The sequence below is a fragment of the Thamnophis elegans genome, chromosome 3 (genome assembly GCF_009769535.1).
Source record: "Thamnophis elegans isolate rThaEle1 chromosome 3, rThaEle1.pri, whole genome shotgun sequence".
Taxonomy (NCBI): domain Eukaryota; kingdom Metazoa; phylum Chordata; class Lepidosauria; order Squamata; family Colubridae; genus Thamnophis; species Thamnophis elegans.
The window spans coordinates 87967567-87984567 of record NC_045543.1 but is presented as its reverse complement, the minus strand read 5'-3'; the positions used below and the strand labels follow the sequence as shown (position 1 = coordinate 87984567).

Sequence of the window (17001 nt, the reverse complement as noted above, 5' to 3'; positions counted from 1 at the left end):
GCCAAAGTACACACAGCACTGTGTGAGGCTCTCAATGTTTCAAAGTTTTCTCATTCCTTCCCAAGTTAAATATACTGGAAACAAACTTCTATATGCTTCTAGCTATTTTTTTTTCCAGTAGAAGTTTTAACTTCTACATATTAAAAAAAATGGCTAAATTTGCACTTTGTAGCGATACCCTTACTTTTTAACCTATTGTCATTGCCCCAGACCAGGGGTTGGCAACCTTAAACACTCAAAGAGCTAAACAGAAGCCCCACATTCAATTTTGGAGCCGACTGGAAGTCTGGTTCCCCCACCATAGAGTCTCCTACTAGTGCGACATCCTTTTTTTCTCTACCTGTCCAAACTGAAAGCCCTATCAATTGTGGAACCGACCGGCAATAGGGAGCCGCAGCAGTGGGATAAAAGAGCCACATGTGGCCCCAGAGCCGTGGGTTGCTGACCCCTGTCCCAGACTATCCCAACTACAAGTGAAAAACAAGCAAATCTAACCCTATTAACTTTTCCATATTAATCAAGGTTACCTAGAAGCTACCATCTCTCTGAATTTCATAAATACAAACATCAGTACAGTCTTCCTTAAGCTAGTCAATAATCACTCAGCCTTGAAGAGATAAACTAATCCAATAAATATAGAACAGTGTTTCTCATGCAGGCTGGGGAATTCTGGAACCTGATGTCCTTACATTTTCAAGTGGCCAATGTTGAGAAACGCTGATGTAGATAGTTTGGTGAAGTGTCTTCAATCCCAGTTGGTTAAAGGAATAGAAATCTTGCAAATAGAACAATGCAGCTGATTTTATGATCCAGAGTAGTTGTACCCCAAACATTAAGCTTAAGCAAGTAACAGCATTAGACAAAGAACTTTTCAATAGTTTGTTGCACAAAAAGCAAAGACAAATTATAAATTTATTAAAACTAATTTTATTATACTAGTATATACATTTTAAATCCACATGCAAAAAGATTGCATTTTCAAGAATTATATTTTATTTATAAATTTTTATCTTTGCAAAGATGATGTGCTTGCATAGATTTAAGAGAGCACTCTTTTAAAGAGCTAAATATAAACATTAAATAACTTAGCAATAAATTATCAATCAAATTTATCAATTCAATAATATTAAGACTACTTTTGTCTCTTCTATGTAATAAAAGTATAAATAGCAGTAATATAGAAGGGAGAACTATGAAAGACTCAGATACACTATGTCTAATTATTCCAGTCATATAGGATTCAGAATTAAGCAAGTCAAACATTAAAAAAGGAGAATGTAATTTCTCCTCTAAGTCTAGTTGCAGATAGCAAAGATATTGTTTTGTTGAAGTCTGAAAATACTATTTTGGTTCAGGTACAAAAATTCTGAAAGACATCAGCCCCCTCAAGCCAGTTTTGAAAGCAGTTGAGCCCTCTCTCACGGATCTGCTTTCTCCCTTTATCGGTAATTACTTCTCCAGTTTGTTTAACAATCACAAGTTTGGGAATGGCTGTTATGTTGTATTTCTTCTTCAATTCACTGTAAAAAAAGAGAGAAAAATTGGCTATACTATGAGTATATAAGTAAATGAACAATTAGGCCTGTCATCAGTGGTGAAATTCAATTTTCTTTACTACCAATTCTGTGGGTGTGGCTTGGTGGGCATGGCAGGGGAAGGATACCGCAAAATCCCCATTCCCTCCCCACTGGGGTCAGCCAGAGGTGGCATTTACCGGTTCTCCGAACTACTCAAAATTTCCACTACCAGTTCTCCAGAAACTGTCAGAACCTGCTGAATTTCACCCCTGCCTATCATCATTTGTCCATAATTGTGACATTTGTCTATAACTGATTTTGAAAGCATAATCAATCCACCTGAGTCCTTAATGATTAGAAAGATGCTATTTCACCTGTGTTTCTCCAAATATGACTTGAAATGTTGTACACAAATACAGGTAAAATTTGAAAAATTAGAATTTATTTATTTATTTATTTATTTATTTATTTATTTATTTATTTATTAGACACATTTATATGCCGCCCAATCCCGAAGGACTCCAGGCGGCTTACAAAAATAAAGAGAAAAAACACATAACGAAACACATAACAAAAGAAACAGTTTAAAAACAGCAACACCTCATACATTCATTCTAATCGGGGCTGGACCTCAACAGTGAGGTCAACAGCCCCAGGTCTGCCGGAACAGCCAAGTTTTTACAGCTTTCCTGAAGGCCATGAGAGTGGGTATGGTCCGGATCTCCGGGGATAGCTGGTTCCAGAGAGTTGGAGCAGCCACAAAGAAGGCTCTCCTCCGAGGGCCCGCCAGCCGACACTGTCTGGCTGACGGCATCTGAAGGAGGCCCAATCTGTGGGATCTTACTGGCCGCTGGGAGGTATGTGGCAGCAGGCTGTCTCGAAGGTTCTCTGGCCCTAAGTCATGTAGGGCTTTAAAGGTGATAACCAACACCTTGAATTGTGTCCGGAGACCAATTGGTAGCCAGTGCAGCTCGCGGAGGACAGGTGTAACATGGGTGTACCTCGGTGCACCCAATATCACTCGCGCGGCCGCATTCTGAACTAACTGTAGTCTCTGAACGCTTTTCAAAGGTAGCCCCCTATAGAGCGCGTTGCAATAATCCAGCCTCAAGGTGACAAGGGCATGAGTGACCGTTTGAAGTGCCTCCCGATCCAAATAGGGCCGCAATTGGCGCACCAGATGAACTTGGGCAAAGGTCCCCCTGGTCACAGCCAATAGATGATGTTCCAGTTTCAGCTGCAAATCCAGGAGGACTCCCAAATTGTGAGCCCTCTCTGAGGGGCGTAAATTTTCACCCCCCCAGGGTTAAGGATGGACTGTCCAAGCAGTCCTTCAGGGGCAGCATCCAAAGCCACTCAGTCTTATTGGGATTGAGCACAAGTTTGTTCACTCCCATCCAGATCCTAACAGCCTCCAGGCATCGGCACATCACGTCCGCTGCTACACTGAGCTGGCACGGGGCAGAAAGATACAATTGAGTATCATCCGCATATTGGTGGTACTTCACCCCGTGCTTTTGCATGATCTCACCCAGTGGCTTCATGTAGATGTTAAATAGGAGGGGGGACAAGACCGAACCCTGTGGCACACAACATTTGAGGGGCCTAGGGGTCGACCTTTGCCCCCCAACCAACACCGACTGCGACCTGTCAGAGAGGTAAGAGGAGAACCACTGTAAAACAATGCCTCTCACTCCCACCTCCCCTAGGCGTCGCAGAAGGATACCATGGTCGATGGTATCGAAGGCCGCTGAGAGGTCAAGAAGCACCAGGATAGAGAAATATCCTCTATCTCTGGCCCGCCAGAGATCATTGGTCAGGGTGACCAAAGCGGTTTCAGTGCTGAATATCGTGTAAAAGTTCATTTATTTCAGTAATGCAACTTAAAAGGTGAAACTAATAGATGAGATAGACTCATTACATGCAAACCAAGATAGTTCAAGCCGTGATTTGTCATAATTGTGATGATTATGTCTTACAGTGCATGAAAACCCCAAATCCACAATCTCAGAAAATTAGAATATTGTGAAAAGGTGCAATATTCTAGGCTCAAAGTGTCCCACTCTAATCAGCTAATTAAGCCATAACACCTGCAAAGGGTTCCTAAGCCTTTAAATAGTCTCTTTCTGGTTCAGTAGGAATCACAATCATGGGAAACACTGCTGACCTGACAGTTGTGCAGAAAGCCATCATTGACACCCTCCATAAGGAGGGAAAGCCTCAAGAGTTAATTGCAAAAGAAATTGGATGTTCCCAAAGTGCTGTATCAAAGCACATTAATAGAAAGTTATCTGGAAGGAAAAAGTGTGGAAGAAAACGGTGCACAAGCAGCAGGGATGACTGCAGTCTGGAGAGGATTTTCAGGAAAAGGCCATTCAAAAGTGTTGGGGACTTTCACAAGGAGTGGACTGAGGCTGGAGTCAGTGCACAAGAGCCACGACACAAATGTCGTATTCCTCTTGTCAAGCCGTTCCTGAACAACAAACAACGTCAGAAGTGCCTTACCTGGGCTAAAGAAAAACAGACCTGGTTTGTTGCTCAGTGGTTCAAAGTCCTCTTTTCTGATGATAACAACCTTTGCATCTCATTTGGAAACCAAGGACCCAGAGTATGGAAGAAGAATGGAGAGACACACACTGCAAGATGCTTGAAGTCCAGTGTGAAGTTTCCACAGTCTGCGTTGATTTGGGGAGCTATGTCATCTGCTGGTGTTGGTCCACTGTGCTTCATTAAGTCCAGGGTCAATGCAGCCATCTACCAGGAGATTTTGGAACACTTCATACTTTCTTCCGCAGACGAGCTTTATGGGGATGCTGGCTTCATTTTCCAGCTGCCCACACTGCCAAAAGCACCAAAACCTGGTTCAATGACCATGGGATTACTGTGCTTGATTGGCCAGCAAACTCGCCTGACCTGAACCCCATAGAGAATCTATGGGGCATTGCCAAGAGAAAGATGAGAGACATGAGACCAAACAATGCAGAAGAGCTGAAGGCCGCTGTTGAAGTATCCTGGTCTTCCATAACACCTCAGGCGTGCCATAGGCTGATAGCTTCCATGCCACGCTGCATTGAGGCAGTAATTGCTGCAAAAGGGGCCCAAACCAAGTACTGAATACATATGCATGCTTATACTTTTCAGAGGTCCGATATTGTTCTATGTACAATCCTCGTTTTATTGATTGCATGTAATATTCTAATTTTCTGAGATTGTGGATTTGAGGTTTTCATGAGCTGTAAGCCATAATCATCACAATTATGACACATCACGGCTTGAACTATCTTGCTTTGCATGTAATGAGTCTTATCTCATCTATTAGTTTCACCTTTTAAGTTGCATTACTGAAATAAATGAACTTTTGCACGATATTCTAATTTTTCAAATTTCACCTGTAACTTGTGTTTTAATTTGATCAGAGTTACAAAATGTTTCAGACTTGTCAGGTGTTTCTTGTACATACTTGAGACAATGAATTTTGCATTTAAATTGAAGGGGTAAAAAATATTGACAGCTGCCCAACACAAATCTGTTACATGAAATACTGCGTGGTGGATCTGTGAATATCTACTCCATTTTAAGCTAAGGTTTACAGCAGTTTATTTGCAGTGAATTATTGGTTTAATTTAGCATAGCTAACCATCTTGGGGGCAGTTCTAGCATAACATTATCTTAGTTTTCAAGCTAATGTTCAACAGTCAGTAAAGAAATTAAACCTCAAAACAGATTAATTATTTCAGCAAGATAATGATTGCAACTGTATTTTCAAACCTATGATGAATAATTCCTGGAAAGAAAAAGAAAAAAAATTGAGAATGACCTTCTCAGTCTCTATATTACTGAAATTCTGCAAGGCAATTTAATTAATTAATTAATTAATAAAATGTATTGGCTGCCCATTTTATCACAAGACACTTCTGGATGGCTTACAATCAAAAAAATGTATCTATACAGTATATTGAAACATAAATAAATTCAAGCCAGGCATTCAAATCTAATGACATGGTGGCATGGTGGAGGAAGGTGGGATCGGTTGTCAATCAACCACCTCCATTTGTGCTGTTCCCCCATTGGGATACCAAGCCAACTGGCAGAGCCAGGTCTTGAGGCCCTTACAAAAGGATAGGAGGGCTGGGGCCAAACTTACATGGGGGGGAGATGTTCCAGAGGGCAGGAGCAACAGCAGAGAAGGCCCCCCTTCTGGACCCCACCAGCGGGAATAATCAAGCTGATTCCACTCACAACATGCCTCCTTTGCTGGCATGAGTGGGAAGGGCCAATCCCAGCGGGGTGAGACAGTTCCTCAAGTAGCCTTAATCATAGGTAAATATGTGCTAGTTGTTCCTGACTCTAGGGAGCAGTGCTCAAGTCTGTTACAAAGCTGAAGAGCCAGCACTGTCCAAAGACGTCTCTGTGGTCATGTGGCCGGCATGACAAAATGCCAAAGGAGCACAGAACGCTGTTACCTTCCCACCAAAGGTGGTTCCTATTTTTCTATTTGCATTTTTACATGCTTTCAAACTGCTAGATTGGCAGAAGCTGGGACAAGTAACGGGAGCTCACTCTGTTACGCGGCGCTAGGGACTCGAACCGCCAATCTTTCTGATTGAGACTTAAGAATATTTCTGAGCTATAAGAAAAAACATCCAAAAGCCCATGGCTGCCATGAAGGCCTGCAAGATAAATTAGCATGTAAATTACAAAAATAAAATAAAATATTGAAATGACAAGAAGGAAATGTATTAATGGATGACACGGCTACACAAAAAAAATATTTTATTAACCTGTTGAGACAGTAGTTCACACAGAATCAAGGTACCGGTAAGTGGAATTCTGCTTTATTTGTGCGCAAGGGCAAAGAGTGTCCCTCTGCTGACCAATTAAATAAACTTCAGCAAAGGAGCCCAAGAGTCATGTTTATGTTTTAGTTTTTAGACTTTTCGCACAAAGAAGCACAAGATTACAGTCTCACTCATTGGTTATTTATCATTTCCTGGGCGTACTGATCTGGACTCCTGCCCAGATTCTGCCCATAGCTATAAGCTAAATGTCACACTACTTTTCAGTAATGGGCAATATTTCCCAGAACTGTTTACTGACCACATCTCTTCATCAAACTAATGCCTCCTCTATGTGGTCTAGGCCTTCTGCAGTTTCCAGCAATTACCATGGTTGATTCTTATCTGTGGTTTAGCATCTGCTGGCAAACTTCCGTTTCTCTGATCTAGGTTGCTGGTTTGCTGAATCTTTGCAAAAAGTTTCTGTTTAACTAGCACTTAATTCACTATGGAGTAACTTAACACATAGTTCTACCTGAGGTTCTTTTTATAAGTTAAAATTGAAGGACATGTTCTTTACTGACCAGGACTTCACTGGACCAAGATTAAAGTACCAGGTCTTCATAGAAGACATACTGTTCCATCGGAGAAAATAGATGAATATCTCAGGGAAAAAAATCAATTGTGGAATACAGTGGAACAAATTAGGAATAGACCATAACGTAACACAACAAGAAAAAAAGTTTAAAAATAAATCAGGAAAAGTGCCTGAATCAGATGGATTATCAAGCTTGTATTACAATAAAAGTGTTTTGAGAATAAACCTTTGCAGCCTCTACAAAACACAATGAATTCTATATTACAAGGATGGCAGAGACTTGGAAAGAGGCTAATGCATATTAATATCTAAAGAAGGACAAGATTTGACTTTAGCAAGAAACTATTGTGTTTCCCCGAAAATAAGATAGGGTCTTATTTTCTTTTGGCCTCATTTTCAGGGAGTTTTATTATTTTTGCGGTGCTGGAGGCGGTGAGCGTGGTCACCTCATGGCTGCTGCTGTGTTGCAATATTTTCAGGGAGGGCTTATTTTCCAGAGAGGTCTTATTTTCAAGGAAACAGGGTACAGACCAATATTGTTACTGAATAATGATTATAAATTGTTTATAAAACTTTTAGCTGAAAAACTGAAAATAATTTTATACACATTTTTTTGATGAGGCTCAAGTAGGTTTTTATCTAAATGACAATTTCCGCACTTGACTCTGGGGAACAACATGAAGATGCCTTGCCAACAGCATTTTTCTGCCATGTCCTCATGACATTGCCTGTGCTTCAGTTTAAAGTTGACATAGCTTAAACTTGTACTTGGCTATTTCAGTTTTAAAGTAGTTGGTTTCCTCTCATCCCAATATAATTTTTAGCATAAATACAATCTGGCATACATCACTAAAAATCTGGTTCCAGATACAGTCAGGGATTAAGATCTTTTTAGTTTTTGTTGCCTACTTTCAGCTGTTGTTACCTGGGCACTGAAAATTGCCTCCCATTGCCATTTTGGCAGAAAGGATAATGTTCCAAGTTTATTGGATGTTTTGGAATATTTAGAACAACATAATGAAAAACAAGTGCACCGACACAGTGAAGGCTCTTGACAAAGTGAACTTTTTTGTTTAGAGAATTTTGGAGAGAATGTTATAAAGAGAGGAAATCAATTTATATTTCACAAATAGCATAAATAGCTGTATGTGAAAACTTAACTAAGATTTAAAAAAAGGGACAAGATAAGATTGCCCACTGTCTCCTCTTCTGTTAATAAAACAGATTTTAAAATTAAGAAAAAAATAAAATAGTTCGGTATTATTATGACAAATGAGAATTGTATGTTATTTTTACGACATGGAATGAAGTTAAAAAAGACATGTTTACATGGGATAAAGTACAATTGTCATTGTTGGGGAGAATTTCTGTGATTAAGATGAAAACTTTCACCTAAAATGTTATTTTTGTTTCAGACAATCCCTTTTTTGATAACTGATGTACCATTTAAAAATGTCAGAAGGATATATCTAAATTTGTATGGCAGGGAAACACCCCAAGTTATGTATAAGGTATTTCAAGATGCAAAGGAAAGAGGATTTGAAATTATATTTTGCCATCTGCTCTTTTAACTTGAATAAGAGTGGGAATAAATAGTATAAGGCTATTGGAGTTGGAAGGAGATTTGGGTGGATATCTATGGTATGACAAAGCTAATGTCTCAACATTTAAAAAAACCTAAGATCATGGTATCTAGTCCCATCACTTCTGGTAAATAGGAGGGGAAGAAATGGAAGCAGTGACAGATTTTATTTTCTTGAGCTCCAAATCACTGTACGTGTGACTTCACCCATGAAATTAAAAGACACTTGCTTCATGGGAGGAGAGCTATGGCAAATCTAGACAGCATATTAAAAAGCAGAGCAATCACCTTGTCAACAAAAGTGTATACATTCAAAGTTATGGTTTTCCCAGTAGTACTGTATGACTATGGCTCATAAGAGGGCTAAATGCCAAAGAACTGATGTTTTTGAATTGCGGTGTTGGAGAAGACGTTTGAGAGAAATTGGACTGCAAGAAGAGTCAATCAATCAATCCTAAAGGAAATCAATTCTGACTGTTCTTTGGAGGGACAGATACTGAAACTGAAATACTTTGGCCACCAAATGAGAAGTCAGGATTCACTGGGAAAGATTGAAGGCAAAAGGGGAAGGGAATGGCAGAGGATGAGATGATGAGATAGTATCATTGAGGCAATGAACATGAATTTGGGCAAACTCCAGAAGACAGTGTAAGTTAGGAGATCCTGACATCCTTCTGGTCCATGGGGCCGTGAAGAGTAGGACATGACTTAACAACTGAATAATGAACAATAAAGGTTAATGTACATTTCAAAAACCATTATGTCAGGTGGACCATTTTTTAGAGTATATAATAAATACAAATCTAAGTCATGCCCATAAACACTTTGTGAATCCCAACACAAGAAGCATTTTCTAGATGAGAAATTATAAACAAACATAAATGGTTAAATTACTGTGATGTACTAGAATTTTCTCAAGATTATAAAATCAAGAGATGTTTTGATAACAGAAGGATATACTTGTCAATCGTTTTCCTACAATTCAGTGACATCATCTTGGCCACTCCCACCCAGTCACATGGCTGGCAAGCCATTCCCACCCAGTCACATGGCCGGCAAGCCACTCCCACCCTGTAACATGGCCAGCAAGCCACTCCCACAAAGCAGGCCATACTTACAGAAGAGGTTCTAAAAAAATTTGAAACCCACCACTGGTTACAATGTACAAGTGGCTCAATGGGAAAACGTGATTGAAAGGACTGAAATTTACCCTGTATTTTCGTGTTAAAGAGAATTTTGATAAATTGATGTACCATTGATATTTGTCACCAGAGAAATTATCCTTGTAAGAGACGAACAGGTAGAGTAAGAGGGTGGAGTCAATAGATGAATCAGCAGGGATTCATTACATTTCCACAAAGCAACCCCTTTTGAATTGCTTTAACTCTTATTTAGTGCCATTTTAGTGCTGACCATTAGTGGATCAGATTCTTATGTGTAGACGCATGACCAATAAATCATCTTAACAGGAATTTAACATTTAGTCCTGATTCTGACAATTTAGAATGTATAAAGGCACTTTGAATTTATGATGGAAATGTGAACAATATCAATAAATGTTTGCTTGTATGGTGGATATGTTTTAAAAAAACAAATCTGCCTTTCTGCAAAAATTTGCTGTGTGCCGTGATGGGGTGGGCAGGGAAAAAAGACAGAATAGAGAAAAACAAAGAGAAAAGGAAGCTTGCACTTGAATGACTTTTGCCTTAGTCCTGCCTTACTATTGCCAACACATGGCCTTCAATTTGATGAGCTGTATAGGAACATTGCTTTCCAAATCAGAATATCTGGTTCTGAATTTAAAGAAGCCCTCAGCCAAATTCATTAGATAGTTAGTTGTTCTGTGTTTTAAGCTTATCATTTCTCAGGCAACCTTCATTTTACTATATTCAAGCTGGTGGGAAAAGGAAAGTTTGGGTGCTACATATAAAATCAGCCAAAATAAATATCAGTGTACTATTATAAAGTGACAAGAACTATTATTCTGGTAAATGTGATCCCATGAAGAATGATGGCCATTGCAAGAAATGGGGAACTATAGCCCCAAAGAATACAGTATTCCATGCTGTTGTTTACATGCCCATTTATTTGCAAACGACCCACATAAAGGCACTTCAGGGTGGATCTCCATGCTGTGAAGCTTCAAAATGTATCCCAGATTGTAGTAAAATCTGGAGGCTAAAAGGAGTTCAGGAGCTATTACCTCTCATAAGATTTTGCACAAGGGTAAAATTAATCTTTCTGATTGCAAGCTCTCTGTCGTACCTAGCAGCAAAACAGCTCTCCACATAGCAGTGTAAAATATTTGAGTTAATGTTAATGACTTGACTAAGTGAGAGTTATATGATTGCCTGAAAGTAATGGATGATTACTGGTTCAAGTGCCTTGGGCATCCTGGCTTCTTTCTTCAGTGCCAATTTTTTAATTTTGTTCTATTATTTTCTTCCAGCAGAAGAGTTAAATCTGAAGAGCAGATAACTAAATTCTGGCCAATAGCCACATATTTTATTCTCTTTCTTTTCAGCACTGACATATACTATGGGGAGCCATTCATCACAAATGCATGTGTAAAAATGGTTAGGCATTTAAGAAATGATAAAATGAGTGCACCACAACAGACTTATTTGCTTCTGAATAATAATGCTACTTCAGTCGAGACAGAAACATACCCTAATATGGGCTCTTTTTTTGTTGGAAAACTTTACAGAGCACCGAGAGCTGTAGGCATAGGAAGTGTATGGAAGGAGTACATGACTATAAGGGATACAAGAATTGGTATGATGAATAAATACTGGACCAGAACTTGTGAAACAGCTATTCAAAATCAAAGGAGATTCTCAATCATCCAGATCATGCTTTTTCAAAAAGCCATCTGGACTTTCTTGTTTGTTTGTTTTTTCATTTGAAAACTTTTTGCTTCATATTCAAGAAGCTTCTTCAATTCTAAAATGAAGAAGCTTCTTGGATGAGAAGTGAAACATTCTCAAAGAGAAAAATAAACAAGAAAGTCCAGTTGCTTTTTAGAAAAAGCAACTTTGGGACAGCCATTCAAAGAACCTTGGCTAGAGCTCCCCATAGTCCCTTCATGATTGCATCTCATGTGTTTTTAACAAGTAGTCCTCAACTAATGACCACAATTGAGCCCAACCTTTCTGTTGTTAAGCTACACATTTGTTAAATGGCTTTTGCTCCATTTTACAACTTTTCTTGACACAGTTCTTAAGTGAATCATTGCAGTTGTTAAGTTAGTGACAAGATTTGCCACCATCACAGTAACAAGATTGTGAACCTGGCTTCCCTATTGACTTTGTCATAAAAGGTGATCACATGATCCAGGAATACTGTATCTGTCATGTTGCCAAGCATCTGAATTTTGATCACGTGATCAAATGGGGATGCCGCAATGGTCGTAAGTATGAAAAATGGTCATAACTCACTTTCCCCTCAGTGCTGTTGTAACTTTGAACGGCCACTAAACGAACTATTGTAAGAGAGGGTTACCCTTACGATTACAAGTCCCATAACTCCCTAACAAAACATTTAAATCATGGGACATGTAACCGAGCCATCTGAAGGGCGCCAAATCGGAGGAGCTGACCGAAAGTTGCCTGTTCAACTCTAGCAAACGACCGATGTGGGGGGAGGATGCACGCCCCCAACCCTACTCACTGCTTAAGTGGGTCGTGGAAGGGCAAGGCCAGCCAGCCCGGGTGCATCTTGTACATAAAGCTCGACATTTCTTCCCGGCTGCGGTCGGACGAGATGAAGACGATCTGGAAAGGGGCCGGATTTGTGACGACATCCACCAATTCGCTATAGAAATCGCACAGCGTGGGGGTGAAGTCCCTGCAGAGGGAACACCAAGCGGCCGAAAAGTACAAGCCCACGATTTTGTTCTCCAAAGCTTGCTCGGGGTCCACGAAGCTGCCGTCCAGGTTCACGAGGATTCGCCCGCTGAACAAATCCACCATGCTGAGAACGGGAGGGCGGGCGAGTGACGAGCGGCCGCTCGGAGGAGCTACGTAGGAAGGGAAGGAGTCAACTGCAGGACAGACGGCCCTTGAATTGCTTACGCCGACCCTCGCAAAACATCCACGGGACAACGTTTCCCCCCGACGGCGGGAAAAATGAGCGCCGTCCTTTTCCCCGCTACTGCTAACTTTGCAAGGAGGCTCTTCGCTCACAAAAGCGCCCTGGGAGGCGACTGGAGGCGCGGGGCGAAGTCACTCGGATCCGATCTCTGCCCAGAACCGCCCTGAGAAAAATAAAAGCCCCGACGCCTGGAGGGCAGACACGTAGACGGGAGAGAAAGAAAAATGAACGTCGGGCTCAGAGAATCCGATGAGCGGGATTAAAGGCTTGCGAATGTATTTGCCTGAGCTATAAATGGAGATGACGTTTTTTAAAAATAGACCTCCAAAGCCAGACTTAGAGGAGCGTTGGGAAAGCGCGCATCTTCTCAAGAATATTCCCCAGACCCGATTGCACCGCGAAGGGACGTGTCTCGGTGGAGAAGACGGAGCGACAAGTGTGACCAAGTTAATGCTCGCCCTTCAAATCCAAGACCACAACGATAGGCCAGCAGAAGGTCGACTCAGTCGCTCAGTCCTGCAAAATGTGGGAAAGGAAGGAAGCTTGTTATGAGTGGGAGTAAAGTGTACCCTCCTAGAGAACAGGGTGCGTTTGCCTTTTCGCGTTGCACTATACTAGCATCTCCAAGCCTCAAGTACAAATACCCCAGTAACCTTCCTAGGAGTCTTCTTCAGCCAGGTACTCTAGTATATTGCCAATACGAAGCATTCTCAATCAGCATAACCACGTTGAATGAGAACTGGGAACAATGGGAAGGACTGGTTAAAAGCTGGCACAGAGCAGTGAAAGTAATTGCAAAAATCACGTTAACCTCCAGCAGAGGTCTTCAAACTTGGCTGGCTGGAGAATTCTGGGAGTTGAAATCCACAAGTCTTAAAGTTACCAAGTTTGGGGACTCCTGATCTAAAGGTTTGACTGAGGGGAACAATGTAGTCTTCCCTTTCAGATTTGTATTAGTGGAGGCGATTTTGGACTGGGATGAGGTGCCTCAGCCTGAACTTGCTCCTCCCTTAGATACTGCAGTTGTGAGATAACTCTGTTTTGCGTCTACTGCACCCTTCAGTGACTGGAAAGTGCTGCCATTACTCCTTCCTTTCCCAATCAGTTTATCACTTCTACTTTTGGCTGTCCATTCAGGTGACTTTGGGGCTGATAAAGCTATTATTTAAAGGGCAAGCTGCTCCCCGCTGCATGTACATTCACAGCCAGAAAGTATATCTGTATGCCCAGGTACATGAGCATTGCCTTAACCAGGTTTTTTGAATAATTAATAATAATTAAAAAATTCTTCCAATGTTTTTGAGTGTAACTCTAGGAAGTTCCATCAATGATGGCCATTAAGGAAGTCTTTTAAAAAAAACCAGACACAGCCATGCACTCCTAGCATAATTGTTCATATCCCTCAATTTCCTTTAAAAAGCTGCAGGCCTTATTAAAGACGTGCCTGAAATTTCTCCTGATAATTTTTGCCTTACTCTTTCCATCTTACAAGTACTCACTGTAGTGGAAAATGTCAAGCTTTGCTTTGGTTGCACAGCAAGTGCTCCTTTGAGAATGGTACAGATTAGAAGCAGACAAATTCAGGTGGAAGGGCCTACAGTTCTTGTTTCTATAGTATAGTCACGGGGAATTCAGCTGGGAATTCTGAGATTGCAGTCCCTGTAGCCAGATGAGAAAAAGCTGAACGTTAGTCTGTGAAGAGAAAGATCAAATTCAAGTCCTTCCTTCACCCTGAATGTCCTGAGTAATTTTAGGCTAGTCATTATCTCTCTTCCCATCCTACTACAGACAGTTATTGAGATTAAAACAAGTGCCCTGGGAACATACACTACATATGCATAAGAAAGAAATAATACGCGGCTATAGAAGTCTCCCGCCTCTTGTATTTTTCTAACAGTCTGGTAATTATATGCAGTGCAGTTTAATTATGTAGAGTGCAAAGCTAATATCATCTAGGGATTTAGAAAAGAAGACCCTAGAGAGTGAAAGTTATCTCATTTCTTCTAAAGGAAAACAAAACCAAATCATCGAACATGATTCTAAGAAAAAGTGGATTATTGTACTCTGTGGAGATGCAGTTAACAAAAGACCACTTATAGGTCTAAAATATTTATGACTATAAGATATTTAACTGTAAATATAGCAGCTTTCCACAAAGTAGATTTTGCTTGTTTATGTTACATTTAGCAATTAAATAATTGTAACACAATTATAGATCTTCCCTTGAGAACTATTAAACAGCAAAAACATATATTTTACTTGAATATTTGATGAAAAGGCTAATTTTAATATACTGCAGATGTTTAATAAAATGTCATTTTCTTGGAGGAGCAAATGGTAAATAATCATTTTGTATATTTATTAGACACCGACACCCATAATTCCCAGCTCACATGGTTGAGAAATATTATAATGCAACCAAAAAACCAAATACAGATAGTCCTTGATTTGTGACCATAATTGAGCCTAAAGGTTATGTTGCTAAGTGAAACATTTGTTAGGTGAGGTTTGCCCCAGTTTACAACCTTTCTTGCTACAGTTGTTAAGTGAATCACTGCAGTTGTTAAGTTAGTATCATAGTTGTTAAGTGAATCTGGTTTCCCCAGTGACTTTGTCAGAAGGTCGCAAAAAGAGGATTACATGACCCTGGGACACTCTAACCTTCATAAATATGAACCAGTCGCCAAACATCTGAAGGGGATGTTTAGGAAAATAGTCATAAGCCCCCCTTTCAGTGCTGTTGTAACTTTGAACTCTTATAAATCAAGGACTACCTGTAGCTGGTTTGTGAGGTGATAGCCTCCTAGTATACTTTTGATTGCTGTCAACAGCAACCACTCACTGCCAATACTCACCTTATTGAAATTTGAAATATTTAGTGCAGTGATGGGCAACCTTTTTGGCGTGGTGTGTCAAAAATCGGCAAAAAATCGAGCATAACTCGCGTTGTGTGTCACTTCGACAAAAACATAATTTTGCGCAATTTATAGTTTAAACTACAAAAATGTATAATTGCAATATATAATTGTATTTAATAAACCAAAAACAAATTATTTAACATACCTGCTTAGTAACTTCTTTGTTCATCAGTCGATTTCGTATGTTGCCCTTGATATTATTGAACTTGTTTGGGGTGCCATGAACCAGGGCTGTGGAGTCGGCTGCTTCCAGCTCCACGTCCTCATCAACATGCCGCTCCAGCCCGCCCCTGCTATGAATATTCCTAGTGACGCGAGGGTGAAGAATATGAATATTCATAGCGGGGGCAGGCCGGAGCGGCATGTTGATGAGGACGTGGAGCTGGAAGCAGCAGACTCCACAGCCCTGCCGTGAACTGAGATAAGTGAGGGGGAGGGTGAATTCTTTAACTAACCAGGAGTAGACTCTCTGTGCTGGCCTGACTGGAGAGAGGCGCGCACTGTTCCCACGCTCCTCTCCTGCGGGTCCTCCCTCGCCGCGCTGATGACATGTGTGCGCACGGCACACACCCCTTACCAGCAGCCCCTGCGCTCAGAAAGGGGCGGCGGTGATACAGTAAGTGAGTGTGGGCGGGGGAGATCACACGTCCCGCCCCCCCCCGTTCCTCCAGCACAGATTCTTTCATCCTCGGCGGCCGTGCAGGAGCCGAGGATGAATCGCATGAAATCCTGTGCGTGTCACCCCAAATGGCTACGCGTGTCAGCACTGACACGCGTGTCATAGGTTCGCCATCACTGATTTAGTATCTAAGGGGAAACTGAAGAGTTCTGCCCATTTCTCCTCTTAGCTCAAGTATCAGAAGAATAGTAAAAACTTATCAACAGGTTTTCTGGAAGACTGATAAACTTTCATCCAAAGCAGATATAGAATGTGCTGGAGATGTGCAGAAAGAAGGGGGGTGGTGGCTTTACCTCAGAGCCCTTCTCTTTTCCACCGAACTGTCAGATGGGGTTTTTTTGAGCAGAGATTTGCTAATCTTTAGGCTGGGAGAAATGCTTTCCATTCTTATCATTTGGGTTTCCAGAAGCATGTTAGATATGCCTTCAGAATAGTCAGAGTGACAGGTTATCAGGGCACAACACATCCATCTATTGCTCAAGTAACTTGAAAAGTTGAGGGTGAAAGTTCGTTCCCTAAGCTTGTGGGTTGGTTTCCAAACGTTTCATTACCAGACTAGGTAACATCTTCAGCAGAGTTTAGGAAATCCCCTAAACTTCTCTGAAGATGTTACCTAGCCTGGTAATGAAATGTTCAGAAACCAACCCACAAACTCGGAGAACGACCCTTCACCCTCATCTTATACCCGAGCTACAGACATACACCACTATTGCATAACTTAAAAAGTAGTTAAAACATTCAACCTATCCATAATTACTCAAATCCCACAAACTTTTAGGAGAGTAATTATTCCCCCCTCCACCCATAAGCTGTTGACATTGACTGTGAAGAAAAAGGGCA

The 17001-nt window shown here is 40.9% G+C and overlaps 1 protein-coding gene across 1 annotated transcript; it reads right to left on the bottom strand.

The window, feature by feature from the left end:
* Nucleotides 1–1150: 1150 nt before the first annotated feature.
* Nucleotides 1151–15046, bottom strand: NXNL2 (nucleoredoxin like 2). The gene is made up of 2 exons (XM_032214067.1): nucleotides 12142–15046; nucleotides 1151–1520 (listed from the first exon to the last, which is right to left on the bottom strand). The coding sequence occupies exons 1-2, from the start codon at nucleotides 12441–12443 to the stop codon at nucleotides 1352–1354; spliced, it is 471 nt and encodes a 156-aa protein (XP_032069958.1). The 5' UTR covers nucleotides 12444–15046; the 3' UTR covers nucleotides 1151–1351.
* Nucleotides 15047–17001: the final 1955 nt, after the last annotated feature.